Source organism: Apodemus sylvaticus, chromosome 14, assembly GCF_947179515.1.
Source record: "Apodemus sylvaticus chromosome 14, mApoSyl1.1, whole genome shotgun sequence".
In the NCBI taxonomy this organism is placed as follows: Eukaryota; Metazoa; Chordata; class Mammalia; order Rodentia; family Muridae; genus Apodemus; species Apodemus sylvaticus.
In genome coordinates, this window is record NC_067485.1 from 13,380,316 (window position 1) to 13,403,372 (window position 23,057).

The window sequence follows — 23,057 nt, forward strand, 5'->3', positions numbered from 1 at the left end:
ACATGGTGCTGGGGGAGATGCTGAGAGCTGTAGATCTGGATCCAAACAAGCAGGAAGGGAGGGAGAAGGAAAATGGAGGAGAGAGGGAGGAAGGAAAGAAGGAGGGAGCAGGGAGGCTGGATCTAGCATGGGCTTTTGAAACCTCAGACCCCATCCCCAGTGACAGACTTCCTCCAACAAGGCCACACCTCCATATCCTTCTCAAGTAGTGCTACCCCCTATTGATTAAGCATATGAGTCTTTGGGGTCACTCTTATTTAAACTATCACAATAAATTTAAGAGAAAATAAAAATTAAAGTACTCAACTTTGTATCGTCCATCAACAAATCAGAATCACTTCCCAGTTGCAAATCAGGAAGTTTCTCTGTTTGAAAGGCCAGGCCTGGGGTGGAATCTGATGAGTAAACTGACTTCAGCCTCACAGAGGTCTGGAGCCAATCGGTTTACAATCAATGCTTCCAACTTACACCGTGTGAGGCTGGGGGCGTGACCGCCGAGAACTGTAGGTTCTTTGTAAATGTTTTTTTCCTGTTTTTCCTCATTATCCACCATGATCCAAAAAACATTATGGAAAAGTCCAGAAATAAACAATCCATGCATTTTAAATAACATATTATAGCACTGTTATAGCTCATGCCTCCTTATTGCCAGTTATCACTGTTACCCTTGTGTCTAAGTTATCAATGATATTTTCCCACTAGTATGAATATACTAGACAATACCCTACTCTTCAGAGAGCTGCTTCAGGTCTCCTTTGGGTGTCTCTGAGCACTCTGAGGAGAGAGGAGAACCATACTGCTCCTGTGAGGTTCAAGGGGATGGAAGACCAGAAGCCCAAAGCAGAAAGACACTATTTGTTAAAGGACAGATACCAACAGGAGATGTTACAACTGGGTTTTTTGTGATACCTGGATGAAGGCAGAACAGGTCACAACACTCAAGCCCCACACTTCACAGACAAGTAAGAGACAGTTTGTTTTCATTCTGCATTTATTTGACAGTTCATCCAGTTAAACTGAAATGACACACTGACTCTGATATCGGCAAGAGACCTCGCTAATACTGATAGCTGCTAGCCAGTCACACGCACACAATTCTATCTCGCATCAGAGAAATATCAACAAGTCACCGCACAACCTTATTGCACTTCATGTGGCTTTTTTTCTTCAGAAAAAAAAAGCATTTTTCGAAGAGCAGCAAAGATTGACAATTTTCATTCATTTGTTCATTTTTTATATATATATATAAATCATGATTAAACCACACAGTGAGTATTCCTATCCAAAAGCATTAAGAGGCTGAAACTTCACAAAACAAATTTAAAGGAGCCCAGCTCCATGTGTACTGCGCATTTCTCGCTACCTGGGCTGACACTTGGTGTGTTGGTCCATTTTACAACCAGCTACTTCATGTTCCTAGAGCTACACTCGCACTGGGGCAAGGACTCTGAGATTGGCTGGGTGGGCAGACCTCAAGGTTCAGCTTCTTCTGAAAGTGTCCTTTAAGCACCCATGGACTCTGCCTTGACCGCCAGGCTCTCACCACTGTTTAAACAGAAGCACTGAAGGCAGCGAGGCTCACCCGAGGCCAGAGTGTCACAGGGAGCCACTGCGTTTCAGGTGGCTTGTCAGTCAGCTCGACAGAAGATGCCAGCAGCGTGGGGGAGGGCCGAGAGCTTCGGATCCATCTTTCCTTTCAGAGAGAGAAGCGCAGACACAAGGCACACCATTTTTTCTTTATGAGAAAATTCGATCTGGAAACATTATTGGGAAAAACGTTTCTACAGAAACTAGACAGTCTCTATTTTGTTGTTGTTGTTTTCCCACATACAAATCTCTGAATTAATAGTGATTTTTCACTCAGTGTAGCAAGTGGCTTGTCTATGACATGGAACAGTCATAGACTTCCAAAGCTGCCTCAGCTATACTGAATATATCACATGTAAAAATCACTACAGAGATGTGGACATGCCACACAGCTTTCATGGTCTTCAAATGGTTTTCTTTCTATCTTCCTGAAAGCCCAATAATTCTACAAGGATGACAAAAAAAAAAAAAAAAAAAGGACTATGGTTTCACTTCTGAATAAAACACTCAGTAATGTCATATTGTACCGGCACTGAATATAGTCCTAATACCTGGCATTTGTACATTTCAGTTCATTATTTGATGGAAATTCATGATTAAAGTACCTGTGAGGTAAGATTAATATTTTAAGGACACTAAATAAATTGAAAAGTTAACCAAGAGAATCCAGGACTGCAGGGAAGGCACCCTCCCCGGGTCTGTGGCTGACTACAGGGATGTGTGTGGAGTGTCTATGCTCTGAACCTTCCATTTTTTTTAAAAAAATTAAGGTTCTACCTCAGAGTGGTCCATTGACAAACTGGAGACAAAGTTTCCTTAGTATTTAAATTTGGATATTTAGTCTTAGACCTTTTGTGTTTTCCCAATTCATTGCTGAGACCTCTGTGGAAGAGAAGTAGAAGTGGAATCTGGTAGTTGAGCAGGTATCCTTTTCAATGATTGATAGCCAATGTTTACTGTGTAACTGGAGCATCTAGACTATGGATACCAGTGCTTTTGAAAGCTCAAGGTGAGGGCTTTGGAAAAACAGAGTTATTAAAATCTACCAGAAGGGTATTTTTTGTAAATTACAACATGATTCAAATGTCAGGCTCCTGGCCGGCAGCTTGTCTCTAGCGCAGATCCCGCAGAGGCTTTTGTAGCTGGGAGTGCCCCGGCACACATATCTCCTCACTGCTGTGGCTTGGCGAGGCTCCCAGATGGCTCCGGCCTCGGCCTCTGGTGCTTGCTTGATCTTGGCTTCACAGGCCCTTGTTAAAGTACACACGCCGGATTTCAGGATGGCTCTTTTGGATGCTGGCTTGCAACTCATCCTCCAAACTTGTCACAGACATGGAACTGGGACAAGGTAGAAGGAAGAAGGTTATGACACAGGCCAGCATGGGAACCCTGAGCCAGGAAGGACAGGGAGAGGGCACAGGTTCAGAGACCCAGGGCTGGTGCAGAGCACACAGTAGAAAGGTTGCACCTGGCTACAAAAACAAGCATCCTGTTCTCTTCAGAAAAACAGTTGTCACTCATGAAGAACTGTGAGAAGCCATTTGCTAAGCCTGTTTACCTCTTATTTCTAGATGAAAATGTCTCATTGCTGGTAAGAGCATATGGCAAGGACATTCACAGTCCTGGATGACCATGGCACCGGGACTGTAGACAGCTACCCAAGTGAAGCGGAGAGCTGTGGTCAGGGAATCCACACTAGTGGATGAAGGATACGGATATGCTTGCTAAAGCTTGTAGAAGTGAAACCACGCAGGAGGTAGCCTGGTTCTCACGAAAGCTAAAAGGTTCCCAAATGTTACAAATAGTAGGGGGCAGACAAGACGTGGGTAGGCCGTCTTGAGGCCCCACAGACCAGAGCTAGCCCTCTAGCCTCTTTTTTTTTTTTTCCCCAGAGGCATGGTCTGCCCTGGCCTTTTAGAGTCCCAATTTCTTGCCACTGAAATCAAATAACTGCACTTGTGTCCCCAGCTCGTTTTCAGGATCAAAATTGACAAGAATTCTTAAGAAAAAATCAGCACCTACCTCTTCTGAGGAAACAGAGCGCAGCATAGGGGAGTGGCGAACACCAAACTTAAAAAAACAAAACCAAATGGAAAGTCAGCAGGCTGAAGGGGTCACTTCCTTTTCTCTCTATACGTATTTTAACAACAACCTCTTTCCTTTCTTTAGAGCACAAGATTGCCTTACAAATATGGACTGTCTGATCACCAAGATGACAAGCAAAAGTATCAAAACCATAGGGTTAGCTGGAGCTTACAGGAGAATACCTAAACAGCCAAATATATAGGCTCCCATACAGACAGTTTCCGTCTTTCTAATTATTGGAGCCACACATTCTAGGCATTTGGGGTTGGTGTCATTTTCAAAAGTTTTCTCTCCTATCACCCAACCTTCCATAGGCATTAAAAATAATTATATATGTGTAATTCCTGTTGGCTATCGTGATTATATACACTACACACACACACACACACACACACATACACACACACACTGAATACATACTTGCACAACAATAAAAGTAGTAGTCAATTTTTTAAAAGATTAGTTTCCACTTACCAAAAGCCAACCAACGTGACTTGAATTGGTGCACTCATCCACGGGAACCTCTGTGTTGAGAAAGACACATGTGTGAATACTTTTCATGTGCTTCTTCAAGGCAGTGTCCTGTGCTGACTGATGAGCATCCACAGGGTAGCAGACCCGATGGTAGCCATGGATTAGTGAGATCCAGGTCAATAGTGCCACACGCGTTAGTCCCGACTTCATGGACACGTGCAATGACCAGGCAGCAGCCACCACACCCCAAGTGTTATTTGTCTTTGTGCATGAGGTAGGGGACCAGCTGGCTAGCACTTACTTATGGTTTAACTGCTGCTAGGGAGGCAGAGGAGTCCGACATACAACCTTGAAGAGACATGAACTTGCACCAAATCTCTGCCTCACCACCACTGACTAACTGAAGAAAGCAGGCAGATCTCAGGGTTTGTTAAGATGCAAACTAGCAGTCCCTCTAAGGGTGAGGATGCAGACAAGCAGGAGCGACAGTGGTCAAGTGTGAGAAGAGCCCGGCAGACGCCACAGTCCACCCACTTGCACGTTCCTTCTTGGACTTAGCTGCTGTCAGTAGGTTAAAATTATTTCCGGAATTAACTATCGTTGCTGGGCAATAAGGGTGTAGCTTGGTATTTGAGAAAATAAACACGGTTAGATCTTTAGTTTTTAAAAAAGGAAAACATACAACACAAAGTGCTATAAGATACAGGGTTATCTAAGTAAGACCACAGACATTTCTGCAAGAGCCGTGAGTGGCTGGGATGTAATCAGACATCCCAGTTCTGAGTCACGCAGTTGTTGCAAGACACATGCGTCGGAGGCATACCCTCGTGCCCAAGGAGACTCCTTTGGTGAAAGGGATCATCGGAAGGTCAACATGGACGAGGAAAAGAAGGAAGAAGAGGAAGGGAAAAGAAGTCATCAAAATGAAACCAACCCACATGGGCTATGCTGGGGCGCCTTAACCCAAACGACTGAAAAGCAAACTACTGTCACGTGTCACTTAAAGACAGGGTACATTTTGAGAAATGCATCCTGGGGCCAGCTGTCTGGGTACTTACTAGCACCCATTCTAAATTCAGGTCACTGGGGTATACGATTTCAACACATATGGTCCTCCTACCTCTATGCAAATAACTGGTTGTTTAATGAGGGATTTTCACAGGGAGTTGATAAATTCTCACAAGATCCTTCTGGACATGAGACTCTGAGGATGGCACCCAGCCACAGGGATGGGACAGCAGGTTTAACTGTTGAGTGAGCTTGTAAGTGTGGAAAGACCAGGCCATCATCTCTAGTGGCCTCTCGTCTGCCTAAGTGAACAGAGCCAGACTTATCCAAAAGAGTGCACTTGGGTGTCACCTCAGGATAGATACACACCAACTGAAGGCTAGCTTAGGTTGAGGGTTCTTCATAGTGACAAGGACGCTGGAAAATTCTGACTTGCTTGCAAAACCGAACCCATCATCGGCCCCCTTCCCGACTCTGTCCCACTCCCTCATCCTCCCCGTTCTGCAAAGAGAATTTGCCCCGAGGCCCAGAAATGGGTGGACTGAGGATGTTCGCTCTTTTACTGCACACACACAATCCTCCAGGGTAAGGACATGTCTTTAACACTGTAAAAGGGGTATATTATACAAAAACCTTCAGATGAATCAAGATAACAGTAAGTTTAGAAGATATATTATCTTCAGGCTGATATGGCTCGGGGTACACAGTGACATAGCTATGCTTCTTGATGTTAATGTGAGTTTCAATTCCTTTCCCCTAATAGGTCCTTTTCCATTAAATTCATTGGCACACAATCAACATTAATCAATTAATGTGTACAATGTAATTTGTGACCTACATGCACAGTTACGATGCTGTCATCACAATAAAAATAATGAATCTATCCATTATTTTAAATCCTTTCTATGTTTCCAAGCCCTTTAGAGATTCCTCTCCTTTCCTGGTCTCTATCCCCTGGTAAAACTGTAGCTTTGATCTCACTATATATTGATATTCCCTAGGGTTTGAGTTAACATCTTTTTTTTCAGAGTCTCATGTAACCCAGGCTGGCCCAAGCAAACACATTACAGAGCCAAGAATGACCTTGAACTCCTGGTCATCCTGTTTCTACCCCCTAAAGGCTGGCGTTACAGGCACACATTACCAGGTCTGGATCTAGGCTTTTATATACAGTGGCTACATTTTTGTGTTGTTACTTTGGAAATTATTCATGCTGCTGCTTGCATCAATAATTCATTGCCTTTCACTGACGAGGTAAGAAGTTTTCCACAGAATGGGTTGACACACTTTCAGATGACTTTTGGACTGTTTCCAGTCGGAAAACAATATAAACAAAGTTTCGATAAAACTTTCTCCTTTATGGATATTTCTCTCTCTCTCTCTCTCTCTCTCTCTCTCTCTCTCTCTCTCTCTCTCTCTCTCTCTCTCTCTCTCTCTCTCTCTCTCTGTGTGTGTGTGTGTGTAGCCCTGGCTGTCCTGGATCTCACTCTGTAGACCAGGCTGTCCTCGAACTCAGAAATCCTCCTGCCTCTGCCCAAGTGCTGGGATTTTTTTGTTTTTGTTTTTGTGGTTTTTGTGTTTTGTTGGGGGGGGGGGCAGGATTTCTCTGTGCAGCCTTGGCTGTCCTGGAACTCACTCTGTAGCCCAGGCTGGCTTCAAACTCAGAAATCCGCCTGTCTCTGCCTCCCAAGTGCTAGGATTTTTTTGTTTGTGTTTGTGTGTGTGTGTGTGTGTGTGTGTTTCGAGACAGGGTTTCTCTCTGTAGCCCTGGCTGTCCTGGAACACACTCTATAGATGAGGCTGGCCTCAAACTCAGAAATGTGCCTGCCTCTGCCTCCCAGAGTGCTGGGATTACAGGCGTGTGTACCACCATCGCCCAGCCCAAGTGCGGGAATTAAAGGTATGTGCCACCACTGCCTGGCTGGACCTTCGTTTCTTTCAGGGAAACACTGAGAAGTGCCTGGATTGCGCTGTAGTGGATGTTTGTATAAGTGACTAGCAAAGCTTCTGAAGTGACTGCACTATTTCACATGGCTACCAGCAGCCTGTGAGGGCTCCAGTTCCTACCCACACTCACCAACACTTATTACTGTCAACCGGGAGCTGTGGCCATTCCAACAGGCATTTCATGTGGTCTTAATTTGAATTTCCCCAATGACTAAAAAAAAAAAAAAAAATCCAAGCATTTTCTATGTGCTATTTGTATGTGTGTGTGGTGGGCTTCCGCTGAACTCTTTGGCCTATTTCTGCTCTGTGTTATTTTCTTGATTGGGTGTTTGAAGTTCTTGACAAAATTCTTGGTTTCGTTTATTACCAAAAAGAGTTTCTTTGCTATATGTCTCACCTCCTGGGTTTCTTCTCTTTTACTCTCTGTGTTTTTGAAAGACAGAAAAAATATTTTAAAATAATCTAATCTCCTCCCCCTCTACCCCCAACTGTCATTCAATGATATTCTCTTTTTACAGTTGAGTTTTTACATTTAGATGGCATGATCTGTGGAGAGGTGATTTGCATAGAGGGTAGAATTAATTCCCTCTGTGTGACCAAACCATCCACAAGTCCCTGTGAAGCCACGTTCTCTTCTCAGGAAACTTTTACAGGACATGTGCCACCAGCTGATCCTCCGTGAGCCTATGACAGCCACCGCTCCTCTGCATTGTCTGCTGCCCCACGCTGAAGTCACTCTGAGCTGGGGCCTCTGGTCCTGCGCCTTACTCTTTCCCTGAGAGCAAGGCCCATGCCCTGCTTCTTTGACTTCCACTTCTGTGATTCTGCTCCCTAACACTGCTTACCACAGGCATCCAGCAAAGAGCTCAAGACTAAATACGTCTATGAATAAGTAAAGAACGTCACACTCATGTCCATTAGCAAACAATCCCAAACAGCTACCGAGCACACACAGCAGTCTGTTATTAGGGAAATATAAAAGATCCAGAATGAAAAGTCCTAAGAATGACAGCGGGGACCCAAACCTAGCCTTTTACTCCCAATGAAAATACCAGGCAGCTGAGGCCTATCCTTCAAGACAGCTACTCAAGGATACATTGTAATTAGGCAGCGAACTTTTGGCTAGCTGTAGGGATGCTGATGAGTCACCAGCCCATAGCTGGTTTGTTTTCCTAGCTTTCCACTTGGAAAAAGATGAGGTGTGGGGGAGGATGAGTCATGCAGAATGTTCCCCGAGAACTGTTTAAAAAGCTGAGAATGTTCAATTCGGTTTCATGTTGGTAGAGGAGTTTCGTCATCACAGAAAAATCTGCATTTCCAAAAAAAAAAAAAAAAAAAAAAAAAAAAAAAAACAACGCAAAAAACAAACCAGTTGAGAAAACGTTTTAAGCTCTAAATAGGAACGCTGATGTATCCTGCCCCACTGTATGCTTTGTATGTTTGCACAGTGGTCACACTATTAAAGAAGCCTCATGTGCAAAGATAATAAACACCCAAGTAGAACTTCACCCTTGAACTTGGGAGTGGTCGGTATGTGGGGATCAACTTTGAACTTGGGAGTGCTGCATATACGTGGTTCTTTCAAGAACACTTGGCTTTGACAGTTTCAGAGCAACGCGTTCCGTTGGAATTGGGAAGAATTCAGCTACAATCAGACTCTGACGCATGGAATGATCTGGAACTGTTCTGGCCACATCTGGAACTACCATGCCACCAGGATTCCAAAGCCAGTGGGCCCCTTTGGGGATTGCGATAGAGGGCATCCGAGGAAGTGTAAGTGAGTGGGAAACTTCCAAGTTACAGGAGGGTGTGGACACAAGTCATGCTGCAAACTACAAAGTAAGATGGGTGGAGGGCACCGATGGCTCAGTGGGTAAAGACGCTCGCTGTGTAAGCCTGGCAACCTGAGTTCAATCCCAGGAGCCGACATAAAGATAGAAAGAGAAGCAACCCCAAAAAGCTGGTACCCCGTCTCCACATGTGTGCCTACCCCATACATACATATACAAGAATACATTTTTAACAACTAAAAAGGGTGAGGTGGGATGACCATGACATGTATGATTTTTTAAGTATGTAGACGTGTAGGACAGCATGGATGGTGTTGCGTTGGTGAACAGAGTGTTTATTTCATCTAATGTCTTCCATGTCAGGAACTGTCAGAATGTATATACATCCAGGAACTTTGTCTATCAGAGCCAGAAAAATGTGTGATCTGACTAACCATTCTGTCCAGTGTCTGCCATGGTAAGATTGGAGTTACCATGGTAACCATTCCAACACAGAGACCCCAGGAGTTCAAAGGCATGAGTGAATTGGAATAGCAAAGAACTGACTTTATATCTCAGGTCCTCCTATCCCCTGGCCCCCTGGCCATTTGTCCTTCATCAAACAGATGCAAACTTTCAGGAATGGATGCAATTCCAAGCCCTGCTATCAGATACACAACGGCAGCCAGCATGCTCTGTGTCCGAGGCTGGAGTCAGACTCTTGTGAATAATGTCCTTCCTAAGGTGATGAGATTCCCAGCTTCTACACCGTCAAGCTGCCCGTCTGCCCGTGGAGTCGTGGAGTCTTCTGTTTAATACGTTTGGACTGTGGGTGACCCCCTCTAAGTGAAGCATAGTGTGAACCACTAACTGGGTGTGGGGTGATTCCAGGAAAGCTTACAGGGAGTGATTCTGCTATTGAAAGCAGCCTGCAAACTTTCCATAGTGACATAAAATCGTGATGCCCATGACCTGAATACCAAAGGACTAGCATTGACTATTCTTTTCTTGCAAAAGCTGTTACTTTTATGCCAGAAGAATGAACAGAGATGACAATAGTCAAGAAATTTAGCCACGCGCGCACGCGCACACACGCACACACACACACACAAAATTTTTAGTTGTGTTTGTGTTCGTCTGTATATGGGTGTATGTACATGAATATAGATGCCCCAGGAGGTCAGAAGAGGGCACTGTGTCTCCTGGAGTTGGAGTTACAGGATGTGGGTGCTTCGGAGAAGGATGTGATTCCTCAGCAAGAGCAGTCTTAACCACCAAGCCATGTTTCCAGGCCCAGCCTTGTCTTTAAAGACTCATATAACTTGCCTTTGGCAAGAAGGGATATTTGCCTTATTTAATATGTTCTTGATTCTCTGTTATTTTCAAAGCTATCTATGCCAATGCTTTAAGATAGGACCAAGCAGTCAAAAAGGCTGATTGGGTCAACATACATCCTCAGTGCAGATGATGAAGATCTGGAGCCTTCCCAGATCAAGAGCTGGCAGAGACCAGCTCAGGACCCCGACTCCCTGTCTGCACTCAGAGTCTGAATCTGTTCCTGTACCTCAAGCAGAGACCGACAGAGGAGGGCACATTTGTTTTTAGATTATCTGAAAGCCATGGAAATTTCTGATGGGCAAACTGCCTATGATGTCATCATTCAGTAGTTTATAGATAGTTTTATGTTAGTTAATATAAATGATCAGAACTGTTCCTAAACTTTGTTTTAGAAAAAGACTTTAGTAAAATCTTTTTATGTATCATTAAAATAATAGTTTATTGAAGTGGGTTAAATATCAAGAGAGGACACAGTGTCATTTTGTTCTAGACGTCAACTCCCCTTCCCTAAGCCCCCAAGTGGTTGCCTAGAACTTGGAATAGTGCCAAGCCCGGCACATACCATGTTTCTGCTTATACGTGGCTTCCAAGGACCACATCTAACATAAATCAGAGATACGGAGCCAATAAGAACAGTATTGGCAGTAGCTGATTACATAATTATTAGTTCTAAGAATAAGAATTATTACAAAATAGTACAAGTGCCAGGATCACTACCTGCTCTTTGGGGCTGTTACTGAATAATTAAAGGATACTCAGAAGCAAGCACAATGAAACTGTGGCAGCTGACATGAGCAGAGAGGCGGCTGCCAAGGGCTGAAGAGGAAGATATTGTGAAGAGCATGGACACCCGGCACAAGAGGCTGATTTACACCCTAGCTGGGATGCAGAGGATCATTCAGAAAGGATCACAATTTTAAACATATGCACTGCGGTTTCTGGAATTTTCCACTTAGTATTCCTGGATTGTGGGTGACCCTAGGAAACTGAGACCTAAGGGATCCACTGCTGGGATGACAGGCTCACTCCGAAGTATGACTTTCTGCTTTTGCCTTTTTGTCAACTTGAGGCTAAGGCCACCAGCAGCCTCCCGCGTACGGCTTTCTGGAGAAACAGGAGGATTTCCTCTGACAATGCTCCAAGAGCGAAGAGACATTTTGTCAGTACCTAGTGACTCTGACACTACTGCACATTGCCAAGTTAGAGTGACAGAGCCTTGATGTTTCAGAGAGTATAGCTTGGGGGTTTTAATTCTCCACTGTCCCCAGAGGTTCTGGGAGCACGGCCGAGAGTTCCTTTCCCTTACAGGGGCCCAGTGAGGTGTCACACTGTCTCTTCACAGCATACTTTCTTGGCTTATACAGAGAAAGTGTTTATGGAATGCTCATCCATCATTTGGACTTCCTTTTCCCAGGTGCCCAAGTGGAGCACATACAATCTATGAACAGACAAAGGATCTCCTCCAGAAGCACCTGGTCCGAGGCAGCATCCTTTTCCTGACCTTCTGTGCATGCCACCCCCTTGTTTTCACAGTTCTGTGTTTAAGACTCAAATGGTCCACTCCAAGGGAGCTGCTGTGCTCACCCAGCACTCCAGGGAGGGCCAGGACCTCTGCTCCTGGGAACATCTCCATGCACAGCATGATACGAAAGAGCCATCCCAACTGGGCTGATCCTTGAACCTCTAAAACACAATCTGGAGGCACAGAGATGGTGCACAGTAACGCACACTTCCTTGTGTGATATTTCCAGGCCTTCAGGGTGAACAGTAGACATATTAACAAGCTTTTAGATACAACTACCTAAGAGAAATACTAAATTCAATGATCCACGAAGCTATCTCTCCAGATCTTCCCATTTCCCTTCCGTCTTCCCTGTGTTACCCAGTTAGGCATGCAGTTGATGACTGGGCGGACAGCCTCACCCCAGCAGAGTGGAGAAAAGTTCTCAGAAGCAACTTTGTAACTTTCCTAGGGAAACTGACTTTCAAGCTGTCACTTGGAAGCCACTTTGTAACTTTCTAAGGGAAACTTGTTGGAAACAGCAAAGTTGGCCTGGCCTAACTGCTGTGGGAGGCAGGCACCGGTAGGTTTTTCAGGTTAGCATCTGAGGCCCCTGGGGCACTGTGTGCCTTTGGGCAGTGAAGTGTTGTGTTTCTGCATGTTCCCTTAGAAGTCAAGGGACCATGGAAGGAGGGCAGGACAATTCAGACATTAATCTGTGTAATCTGTCTGTATAGCTTGCAAACACCATTGGATGCTGGCAACCACAACTGTATTGATCCCCGGCAATTGTCACTCTATTCTGTTTCTGATAAGGGTATGCAAAGTCAGTGCTCAATAAACTTGTCACAACCTCAGTCTTGCTGAGGCCCCTGCAACCCAAGCCTGGCTTAATTTCTCCACAGCAACATCAGGTAACCTTGGCCCAGTAAGTATGTGCACACACAGTCACTCTAACTTCTCTGTTCAGTGTTAAGTCTGAAGAGTACAGGAAAGGACTCACAGCTGTGCACACCTTTGATCCCAGCGCCTGCGAGGCAGTTGTAGGTTAATCTCTGTGAGTTCAATGCTAGCCTGGTCTACATAGTGAGTCCCAAGACAGCCAGGACTACATAGAGAAATCCTGTCTCAAAAACAAAAACAAAAACAAAAACCAAACAAGCGAACAAACAAACAAATAAACAAAAGAAAAGAGAAAAGAAAAGAAAAGAAAGAAAAGGACTCATAAAAGGAGAGCAGAAGAACTCATCTTACCTTCAAAAAGGCTTTCTTTTCCAAGGTGTTCATGATAAACGGAGGGACGGCTGTAATAAAGAAGACAGGCCACTTAAATCTGCACTTACTGCCCGTTTTCAGCTGCGTTTCCCACAACAATCTGATAGAACGCTGTGTCCCTTTTAGTCTAGTTTTACATTGGCAGAATGAAATCTACTGGAGCAATCTTTAATTGATTAGTTTTCGATTTACTGATTGTTACACGTCAGATGTGAGATGAATTATCCCAGCATGCCTCACAGATTTATCCAACAGAAATAATAATAAAGAAGGAACTGGAATCTTAGAGACGGCTAAGTGGTTAAGACAAATGCAGCTCTCAGAGGGCCTGGGTTGGTTCCTGCACCCACCCACACCGGCCACTCACAAACTCACTATAACTTTAGGTCCAGGGAATCTTTAGTCTTTATCCACATGATGTATGTGGCTTACACAGACCATGCATATACACAGAAATAAATACTTTTTTGCCTGAAATTCACAATACTAGATACTAGGAATGTTTTTCCTTCTTGTGTTAGCAAAATAAATGTCATTTTCCTTGGGTGTCTTCCATGCAGGGAAGGCAGCTGGAAGAGTCCTGCTTTGGCTCAGATAAAAACTGTTCAGGACATTTGAGGTGCCTTGCCTGCTGGGGGTCCTGGATGACCCAATTTCTAAGAGCCCCAGTTTTCTGTTTTCCCATTTATAAAACAGGGACCATTACATTAAGCTGGCTGTGCTGTGGGAGGCAGCCCCAGTTCATCAGCTCACAGCTCTTATGAGTTTAACAACACGTTGGCTATTTCAGCATGCCCATGACTCTCACAGATGCCAATAGCACAGAGAGACTGGGGCTTCTATGAGGATGAAACGGTGTGGAAAATAACCAAGCTTCCAGAAGCATGGACACTGAGCTGGTGGACTCTGGGAGGAGGGTATCTCGAAAACAGGAAAGACTCAAGCCAAGGCAAATGCAGAGCTGGAGCTGAGGGGAAGCTGAGGCACAATGCTGTTTTCAGGAAGTCTGGAAATCGGGGCTCCGGAGGTGTGCGAGGGGCTCATAGCCTTCTCTTTGGCAGCGACAAGAGCGCTGGTCTTGGACTGAATGGAGTCTCTGTATGTTGCAGGACTGTAGTTTCCTAGATACCTTCACAGACCACACTGGCATCCCACTAGAACACAGAAGGGTTTTTCTGTTCGGTTAGACAAAGGGGATCTCCCCTAGTTAGCTGAAATGCAGTGTTCCTTATCCCTCAGTATCTACAGGGGATGGATCCAGGACTCTTATAGGTACAAAGTGCATGGATACTCAGCCTTCAAGATGCAGTCATCTCTAGGTGACTTACAGCACACAGTATAACATAAATGATGTGCCAATGGTTACATTGTATCATTGAGGGTAACAGAAAGCCTGAATGTGTTCAATCCACAAGCCTTATCCTTTTCAAAGGTTGGCTGGCTTTTTGGATGCTGAGCTGCATATACACAGGGTCAACTGCAAAAACTCAGTTTTACTTCCTGTACTTTTCTTCAGCTTCTGTTGCTCATTCAAACTCAAGCCAGCTCAGTGCACCATGCGACAACAGCCAAAATATCAGCATGCAAACCCGGTGGCAGCTGACAAGATCCGCTCCGTGTGAGAGCATCTCCTAATAGCCAAGTGCTGTTCACACCGAGCTTAGGTGAAGAAGTCCAAGCACTCCTGGCTCTCTTCCTTTGTTTTTCCCACAGAGAAGGCTGTCACTCCCAGGCCATTGGATTCTAAGTGTCTGAGAACTTTCTCTAGGCCCTCTGAGGAGCCCACTGGGTAGCCGGGAGATTCCCAAAGGGTCTTAATATGATACAGATGTTCTCTCAGTGCATGCTGACCCCACATCACATAAACACCAGACCGGTAGTCAGGCGTATATTTTCTAAAAGCTGTCCTCAGTGTGACCATTGCTTGCTGCCTGTGGTGCTGAGACAGCCTCCCGAACAGTCTCCACTCACCCCTGCAGCATCCCTTTAACCCAGTCTCACATAGCACCATGGTCACATAATTACCACCTTCACAACTGTGCATGGTCCTCTATTGTGCAGAGCTTGGAATGCCCCAGTACCCAGCCCCAGGGTTGGCCCCAGGAGCTGACTCCAGTCTTTGGAGGCCTCTAAAAATCCTCTTTCTCCTCCAGCTGCACCTGCCTTTGCAGAATTCCTCCCACAGAAACTGCAAGCTCCTGTCTCCTCGCTGATACCTGCTCTACCTGATTGACCATGTCTACCTGGTCCCTTGCCTGCCGGCCATGCTTCTTCTATCCTTACTATCCCCTACCTTTAACTGTCATCTCTGAAATAGTTCCAGATCAGAAACTTGTGGAGAACCAAATGATGTCCTAAGTCACAGGACACATCTGTTGGGATGCATGCCTACAATATTATGAAACCGTCAGCAACGTTGCATGGAATTATTTTTAGGCCACATGTACCAGATGTATATGAATCATCAATAAACTTCAAATTTAACATTGGGCCTTATCTTCAAGATAGCTTGTTATATATGTGTAAATGTTCCAAAACCCAAACAAATCCTATATCTGGGATACTTCTGAAAGCCCCAAGCATTTGGGTAAGGGATGTCTCATTTGTAGTACATTTATTTACTTGGTCAATCCCGGCTCCGCCACCAGAAGGTCATTTCCACAGAGGGGAATTGTGTTTGCTGTTCTGTTTTCCGACACATAAAAGCTTGGCGTGGACTACAAGGCAGGAGCACCAAGCTCACTCACCCATGCCCGGGGCCGCCATGAGGATCCTGGAGACGACCACCTGAGTGATAGCTTGCTTTGCTGCGTTGGTCGACTCTCCCAAGCGCGTGCCGTTTTCATCAGTGACAGGAATCCCAACCTTGAGCTCCCTGGAGAGTAGAACACATACCAAGGGGTTCACAGAAGCCTTCACGAGCATCCCGAAGGAGGACTCTGTTGGGAGAGATCAAGTGCCTCCTTCACCCAGTTTCCCACCCAAGTGTCATTTTTTGGCACTGATAAGCCTATTTTTAAATACCACGAACAGGTTCAAGCCTCCCGTGATAGACATGAACGGAAAATAACACAAGTGCTTTCTCCCCACCCTGAAGGATGGATGTACCTTTCCAATAATGATATGATTTGAGGGGTGGATATGCCAGCTCAAAGGTGAGGTTAATTTCTATGCTCCTGTACAGATTTGAACAACTTTCTAAATCAGAAATAGATACGGTACATGGTGTTTTTGAGTAAACTCAAGCACTGAAGTCATTGTAACATAGCCCTGCTGGATATTCGTTAGCTACAGTTCTTAACATCGGGAGCCCAACTCCTATTATTGCTTCAGTTTTTGTCCAAAATGCTCACTCTTTTTTCTCCCTTTATTTCTACCCATTCTAAGAGACCAAAATTAACTTAAGCTGCATAAGGAAATTTCAAGGATAACTCAGAAAACGCTTGGTTTTTCTCTCTGGTCACGATCATACAGAATTCTCTCTTTGCAGAGGTTCTAGCCCAGAGTCACACCTTTGAAACGGGAAGGCTATGCATTCTAAGCCTCTAGGCAGTTTTTGACCCACTTCACTAAGCCAGAACCTAAAGGGCTCGCCCATACAGTCCTCACCCCAGAGTATTTCAAAGCAGAGGTCAGAATTCATTTCTTTCCTAAACTCTATTGTCAGGCACGAGGCCTTGTCCACTGCACCTGTTTATCTTACCGTTGTCTCATCAGCGGGATGTTAATGCAGTTAGCAGCAGCTACAGCAGCGAAGGGAACAAAACGTCCTATCAGTGGCGAGACACGCTGTAGAAAAGATAATTCCAGAAGCATTGCCTTACTTTTCCTGGATGGCTGAATGGAAATGCTATGTCCTCCGAAAAACACAGCAGCCCTGGCTGGATAGAGCCAGGCCAAGAGGCCCTCAAACTCTTGGCTTAGAAGTATTTCTGTATCTTAGGCAAGGACATACAGAAACAATGTATCCATCTCAGATACTTTGATAGTTTAGTTCAGGTGCTGAAAGCACAGGACTTCAGAGTCCTCAAATACCAGAACTTTGATGTGAGATGCTAGCTCTACCTCTTCAAGGCATATACCCTAACCCCCCACTCCCATTCCCGTCTCAGAAGGGCTTTTTAGAGAAAGGCATTTAATAGTTGATCCTCAAAGCCAGGAACAGACCAGTCTTGGATGATGCTTCTAATTACAACCCTTCCTTGATCCACTAGAAGATAAAATTAAAGATGGCTACAAGCAAGCTAAATGACTGAAACTCTGAGAAATAACAGAAGCATCCAGAGTGACAGGTGAGAACAGGTTGAGACACTTTACCATGGAAACAAAGCTAAAATACCTTGGTTAAGGCATTGAGTCCAAGGGCCGTCGCCACAGCGCCAGTGGTTGCAGAAACATAAGCTGTTCCCAGCTCACTGAAAAGAATAAAGACACTGTGTAAAGGACAGGTATACATCGGGGATCATGAACATAGGACCTGACCTGACAGAAACTGGGGAGATAGAAATGAACGATAAGAAACCGAGAATCTGCAGAGCAAAATCTGAGGTCACTGTGTCAGTGTGAGAGCATCCAGAGATAAAGCAAACACATCCCTACAACTGGGCTACAACCCCAAACAGGCAGACATGCAGATGGGGCACAGGGAAGGTGAGGAAGGAACAGGGCTGGGAGTGTGGAGAGCCACGGACACAGGAAAGCCTCTGGACGAAGTGTCCGGGGCACATTTGCACAAATCAAAATTATTACTCAAAATATTAACATACAGAAAGCAAAGGGAAGCTCTGCATTCTTACAGTGTTACCTCACTGTATAAAAAAAGAGTCCAAGCTTATCTCTAACGTGCAGCCAAGCCCAAACCATTCTGCTCATTGTGAGAGAGACACCACTGGGTGGCAGGTTTTGGAGTTCTTTGCTTTGTTTGATGATGTCAACGTATTGGGAGTCAAAGGCAATTTTCAGAAATAAACAGGAAAACGATTTCTCTTCCAAATACACCAAAGTGATATCTATAGTTTTATTTATTCAATCTCAGCTTGTCCGCACCCTCCAACCCCACCCGATCTTCTTAAACAGGAGACAAACTCATAAGGTCACTGCTTTCTGTGGACGCCGGAAATGAGGCGCTTTTTAAACCAAAGCGTCTAGAAAGGTCACCCAACTGCAAAGTCCCTTCATTTTGTTTTGAGACTGGTGGCTTTGACTCATGCAGCCCAGAGGAGAGTTAATTTAACAGAGGCAGGGCCAAGGGCTGCCTGGTAGGCATTTTGCAGGGCCTTGAGCTTGGGGTATAAGAGAGACATCACACACAAATAATGACACAAGTGACATCCGAGAAGGCAGGACAACAGCAGACAATCCGAGAGGAAGGAGGGGAGATGATGCTCGAGCCATGCTTTTAAGTCATTGCTATGTAAGGAGCAGGGACTCGTGGGGGACAGGACAGCCCCATAGCCTTACTTTACAGTGAGGGGAGCGTCGCCGCTTCTGTTGGTGTAGTTGACCACGGCATTGAAGGACTGGTTTATCCACTGCCAGAAGAGCACAGCCGGTGTGGTCCTACAAGACAGCAGAGATGTCACATAGCACTAGCACCCGGGAGCATCCCTCAGTACGTAAAGAGATGTTAACCATCAGCTACCAGCCAAGGAAAGGTGCTATGCAGGGAGACAGCCTGGGCTGCCGATGCAGGTTCCACAGAGCGTCTACCTTGACACTCCATTTCTTTATCTTCAAGCTCACAAGGCCCCTGTTTTTGGGTTTCTATTTCTGTGGTGAACATCATGACTAAAAGCCACTTGGGGAGGAAAGGGTTTATTCAGTTGACACTTTCACATCACTGCCCATCACGGAAGGAAGTCAGGGTAGGAACTTAAGGCAGGACCCTGGAGGCAGGAGCTGATGCAGAGGCCATGGAGGGTGCTGCTTACTGGCTTGCTCCCCTGGCTTGCTCAGTCTGCTTTCTTATAGAACCCAGGACCACCAGCGCAGGGTGATATTACCCACTGTGAGCTGGTCTCCCCCATATCAACTATTAATCAAGAAAATGACTAACAGACTCATGCCTATAATGCCTTCGGATAAGATTTTTCTTAATTGAAAGTCTCCCTTCCCAAATGATGCTAGTTTGTGTCAAGTTGACAAAAAGACTATCCAGGACATCTTCTATCACTAACTAACTAACTAACTAACTAACTAACTAACTTATAAAAAACCTGGCACAGAATAGATAATAAGTGGAAAGTTTCTTCTCTTGGGTAAAACAAAACTATTTGCAAGCAAGGCAGGCTTGGCTCGTCCTATGGGTTTAATGCACGAGGACGCTGCATCTTTGTCTATCGCTATGCCTAAGCACCTCTGCATCTACAGAGAGAAAGAGCAGAATTTGTTTCTACACTTTTTTTTTAATCTCATTTTCTTTCTTTTTTTTTTTAAACACTAAACAGGGTTTCTCTATATAGCCCTGGCTGTCCTGGAACTCACTCTGTAGACCAGGCTGGCCTTGAACTCAGAAATCCACCTGCCTCTGCCTCCCAAGTGCTGGGATTAAAGGCATGCGCCACCACTGCCCAGCTCTATCTCATTTTCTTAAGGCCTTCAGACTCAGGGAAAATGTCACCTTCTACCACACTGACCCCAGTAGAATCTGTGTGACAAGTTCCACAGACTGAGACATTAGACTTCAAAAGAAGGAGAGCGCCTGGAACTGGTCTGTGGAACTCTCGGCTGGAGAAAACAATTGAGTCATAGTTCTCATGGCAATTTTTCTGTTTTGTTCTCTTTCATTCCTTTCCTTACCTACAGGTCCCTGGTAGCCCAGACAATGATCTTAAGCAAGAATGATGGGTACGAAACCACCCCTTGAGACGGGTCACTAACATGACCTTCTCTCCAGGGAAACCAATGCTCTACTTTTCAAATCATTTACAAAATTATTATGATAGATAGAAACTTTCCCAACAATAAAATTTCATATGGCTACATGTGTGTCATCAGAGGTGGGTTTTGGTATATGGTAAAGAAAGCCTTAATTGGAAAGAATTAAAATAGTTTAAATTTATGCTTTGAAGATTTATAAAAATTCAGGCATTAGATGTTAAGCAATAATTAACCATAGGGGCTGGAAAGTTAGCTCAATGGTTAAGAGCACTGACCATAAAGATTTATTAACTTATTCTTGGGAATATGCCACTAGCTTTGGATGATTGCCCTATTGAACATATTCTTTTAGAATTGTTATATTTTGATGATGACATTACCTGTTCTGTTTGTGAGTCACTGAACATGTAGTTCAGAGTCGTAATGCTTAGATGATTTTTGTATTTTACTGTGCCAAATGATTCTTGTTAGTATTCATGGTTGTTTCTCTGGATATGGTTTCTAAGAGTTGTGTCATGTTTGGTTTAATGTATAAAATCCCCTGCTTGAGAGCTGCAAAATACACTCAGGTTCAACCTACCTCTGTGTTTGTTTCTGTTTGTCACTGCTGAATCCTTACCCACCTGGACTTTGAGAACCCTCATCCCAGGGACCCCCATACCTGGCTGGTCTGGTCTGTGGCAAACTTCTCTTTAAACAAAAGTGTTATTTAGTATCTTTTAAAAGAGCTTTATTTATTTTTATCTTAGGTGTATGAGTGTTTTACCTGTATGTATGTGTATGCACCATATGTATACAGTGCCTGCCAGAAGGTGTTGGATTCCTTGAGCCTGGAATTGCAGACAGTTGTGAGCGACCATGTGGGGCTAGGAACTGAGCTAGGTAGGGTCCTTCCTCTGCAGGTGCAGCAAGTGAGAGCTCTTAGCCACAGAGCCGCTTCTCTGGTCCCCTATTTTTCATTATTTGAGGCAAAACATGCATTCAAATAAAATGAATTGTAGTATTATTATTACCATAATTATAATTATTTTATTTTGTTTGACAGGAATGATGTCAAAGTCATGGCCTCTGAGCACCTTAGTTTCCTGTGTGCTAGGATTCCAGACATGCCCCTCTGAGCCCAGATAAACCCGGTGTTTATTTACACATCTCATGCTAAAGCCTGCTGAAGAGGGCGGCAACAGTCTCTCAGAGTGGACTCACTCTAGAAACACCTTAATGTAGAAGCAACACTGCCTCGTCCTTATCTTAGTAATTACTTTTGTTGTTGTTCTTGCTAGTTTGAGACAGGTGTTGGCTGTGTCACCAGGCTGGTGTCACAGTCAAAGACTTAGCCTCCTTAGAGCTGAAGTTCCAGGGGTGAGACAATCTATCCACTTCTTCCTTATTTCCAGCTGTCATATGTTCTATTTTATTTTAAAGTATTTAATTCGAATTTTTATTTATTTTGTACGCGTGTGCACATGCTCACACCTGGAGGTCAGAGGTCATCTTATAACAATTCAGCTTCCTCCATCCACAGTGGAGCCATGCGCTCAGGCTTGGTGGCAAGCCCTTTTACTCAAAGAGCCGTCTTGCCCGACCTGCATCTTTTATTTATTTATTTTTTTACTGACTATATTTATGGGGTACAACATGTTCTGACACACTTTTGGGATGAATTCATCTTTCTTGTTAACATTATCACTCTGACATTTATTTTGGTAGAACTCGTATTAAAATATTCTTTGAATGACTGCAATAGCGCTCCGACTAACACGTGACTCGCACCCCGCTGCTGTAACCTACCGGTAGAAGGTCATCATGCAGCCCGTGATGGTCATGTTCATCGGGACCTGAGCGGACATTCTTCCTATCAGAGTCATCTTTTCGCCCGTGTCAGGATGGAAGGCCGAGTCATACGCGTACTTCGCTCTCCATAGCTCATTTTCTGTGAGGCCGGCAGGAACGATTCCTTGTCTAGAAGAAGACAACAATTGGTCCAGCAACCGCCCCTTTCCCTGGGCATCGCCGACCGTGAACTTCATGGTTTTCACAACTTTACTATGCCTATGGGACCTGGCAGGACCCTTAGAGTGTGAGTTATAATTATTGTTTTGTTTTTGTTTTTGTTTTTTTTTTAATATTTATGTTTTGGGTGCTAGGGATTGAACCCAGAGCCTCACACATACTGAGCATGCGCTGTGTGTTCATGCATACTGAGCATGAACTGTGGTATTATTATTATCATAATTATAATTATTTTATTTTGTTTGACAGGAATGATGTCAAAGTCATGGCCTCTGAGCGCCTTAGTGTCCTGACCCACACTCACAGCCTAGAGCCTAAGAACAAATTCCACTGCAGCAAACTCCTCAAACCCACTCATCTCAATTATCCATAATTTGGAAAATAACAGAAAGTAACATGTCTACGAAGGAGTAACTTGAAGATATTCATTGTTTTAGGTTTTGTTTTTTTTGGGGGGGGAGGGGTGTTGAGACAGGGTTTCTCTGTGTAGACCTGGCTGTCCTGGAACTCACTCTGTAGACCAGGCTAGCCTCGAACTCAGAAATCCACCTGCCTCTGCCTCTCAAGTGCTGGGATTAAAGGCGTGCGTCACAACTGCCTGAGTATTCATGGTTTTAAATGACATATTAAAAGTGTCTTCTGAATCTGGCAAACTCTGAACCACTTTTAGCCAATCAGACCAACATGACAACTCTCAAGGCTGTTGCTTTATTTCAAACCTGTAGTTGGCGAACAAGTTAGGGACCGTTTGGTACAAATAAAGGGCTTGGTATACACTTTGTCATATTTTATCATCAATGAAATACTCATTGTCAGAAATTTAGAAAATGTTCAAATTTAGTGGAGCCATGAAATTACCCAGAACATATCTACTGTTTGCCACTGGCAACATTTGGGCAAAGGTATGATGCCAAACCAGATGCTCATTAACCAGTCTTTATTCATTAATAGTCTGTATATTTCTTTGCCTGTGTATATAACATTCTTCTAAACCATCAACATTGGGTTAACTCCCAAGTTAACTCCACAATGAAGAGCATATGGCTCTTTAGGTGCAATTAGCCAGAGTGAACTCCTATTGGATAAGTGGTCGATAAAGCCAAGGAATAGTGTCTACGTATAAGCAGAGAAGACTAAGAATACAGTCACACACCCATAAGCCAAGGCCAGGACAGAGAGGACTC

General features: G+C 44.4%; 1 protein-coding gene across 1 annotated transcript in view; it reads right to left on the reverse strand.

Moving 5' to 3' along the window:
* Positions 1 to 973: 973 nt before the first annotated feature.
* Sfxn1 (sideroflexin 1) overlaps positions 974 to 23,057 on the reverse strand; it is a 35,847-nt gene continuing 13,763 nt past the window's right edge. The window contains exons 3-11 of the mRNA XM_052156922.1: positions 21,652 to 21,822; positions 18,445 to 18,543; positions 17,324 to 17,399; positions 16,688 to 16,773; positions 15,732 to 15,859; positions 12,964 to 13,013; positions 4,147 to 4,196; positions 3,610 to 3,657; positions 974 to 2,925 (exon numbers count right to left, since the gene is read on the reverse strand). Of these exons, the coding sequence (XP_052012882.1) occupies positions 2,829 to 2,925; positions 3,610 to 3,657; positions 4,147 to 4,196; positions 12,964 to 13,013; positions 15,732 to 15,859; positions 16,688 to 16,773; positions 17,324 to 17,399; positions 18,445 to 18,543; positions 21,652 to 21,822 (805 nt within the window). The 3' untranslated portion in view covers positions 974 to 2,828. The remainder of the gene's footprint in view (positions 2,926 to 3,609; positions 3,658 to 4,146; positions 4,197 to 12,963; positions 13,014 to 15,731; positions 15,860 to 16,687; positions 16,774 to 17,323; positions 17,400 to 18,444; positions 18,544 to 21,651; positions 21,823 to 23,057) is intronic.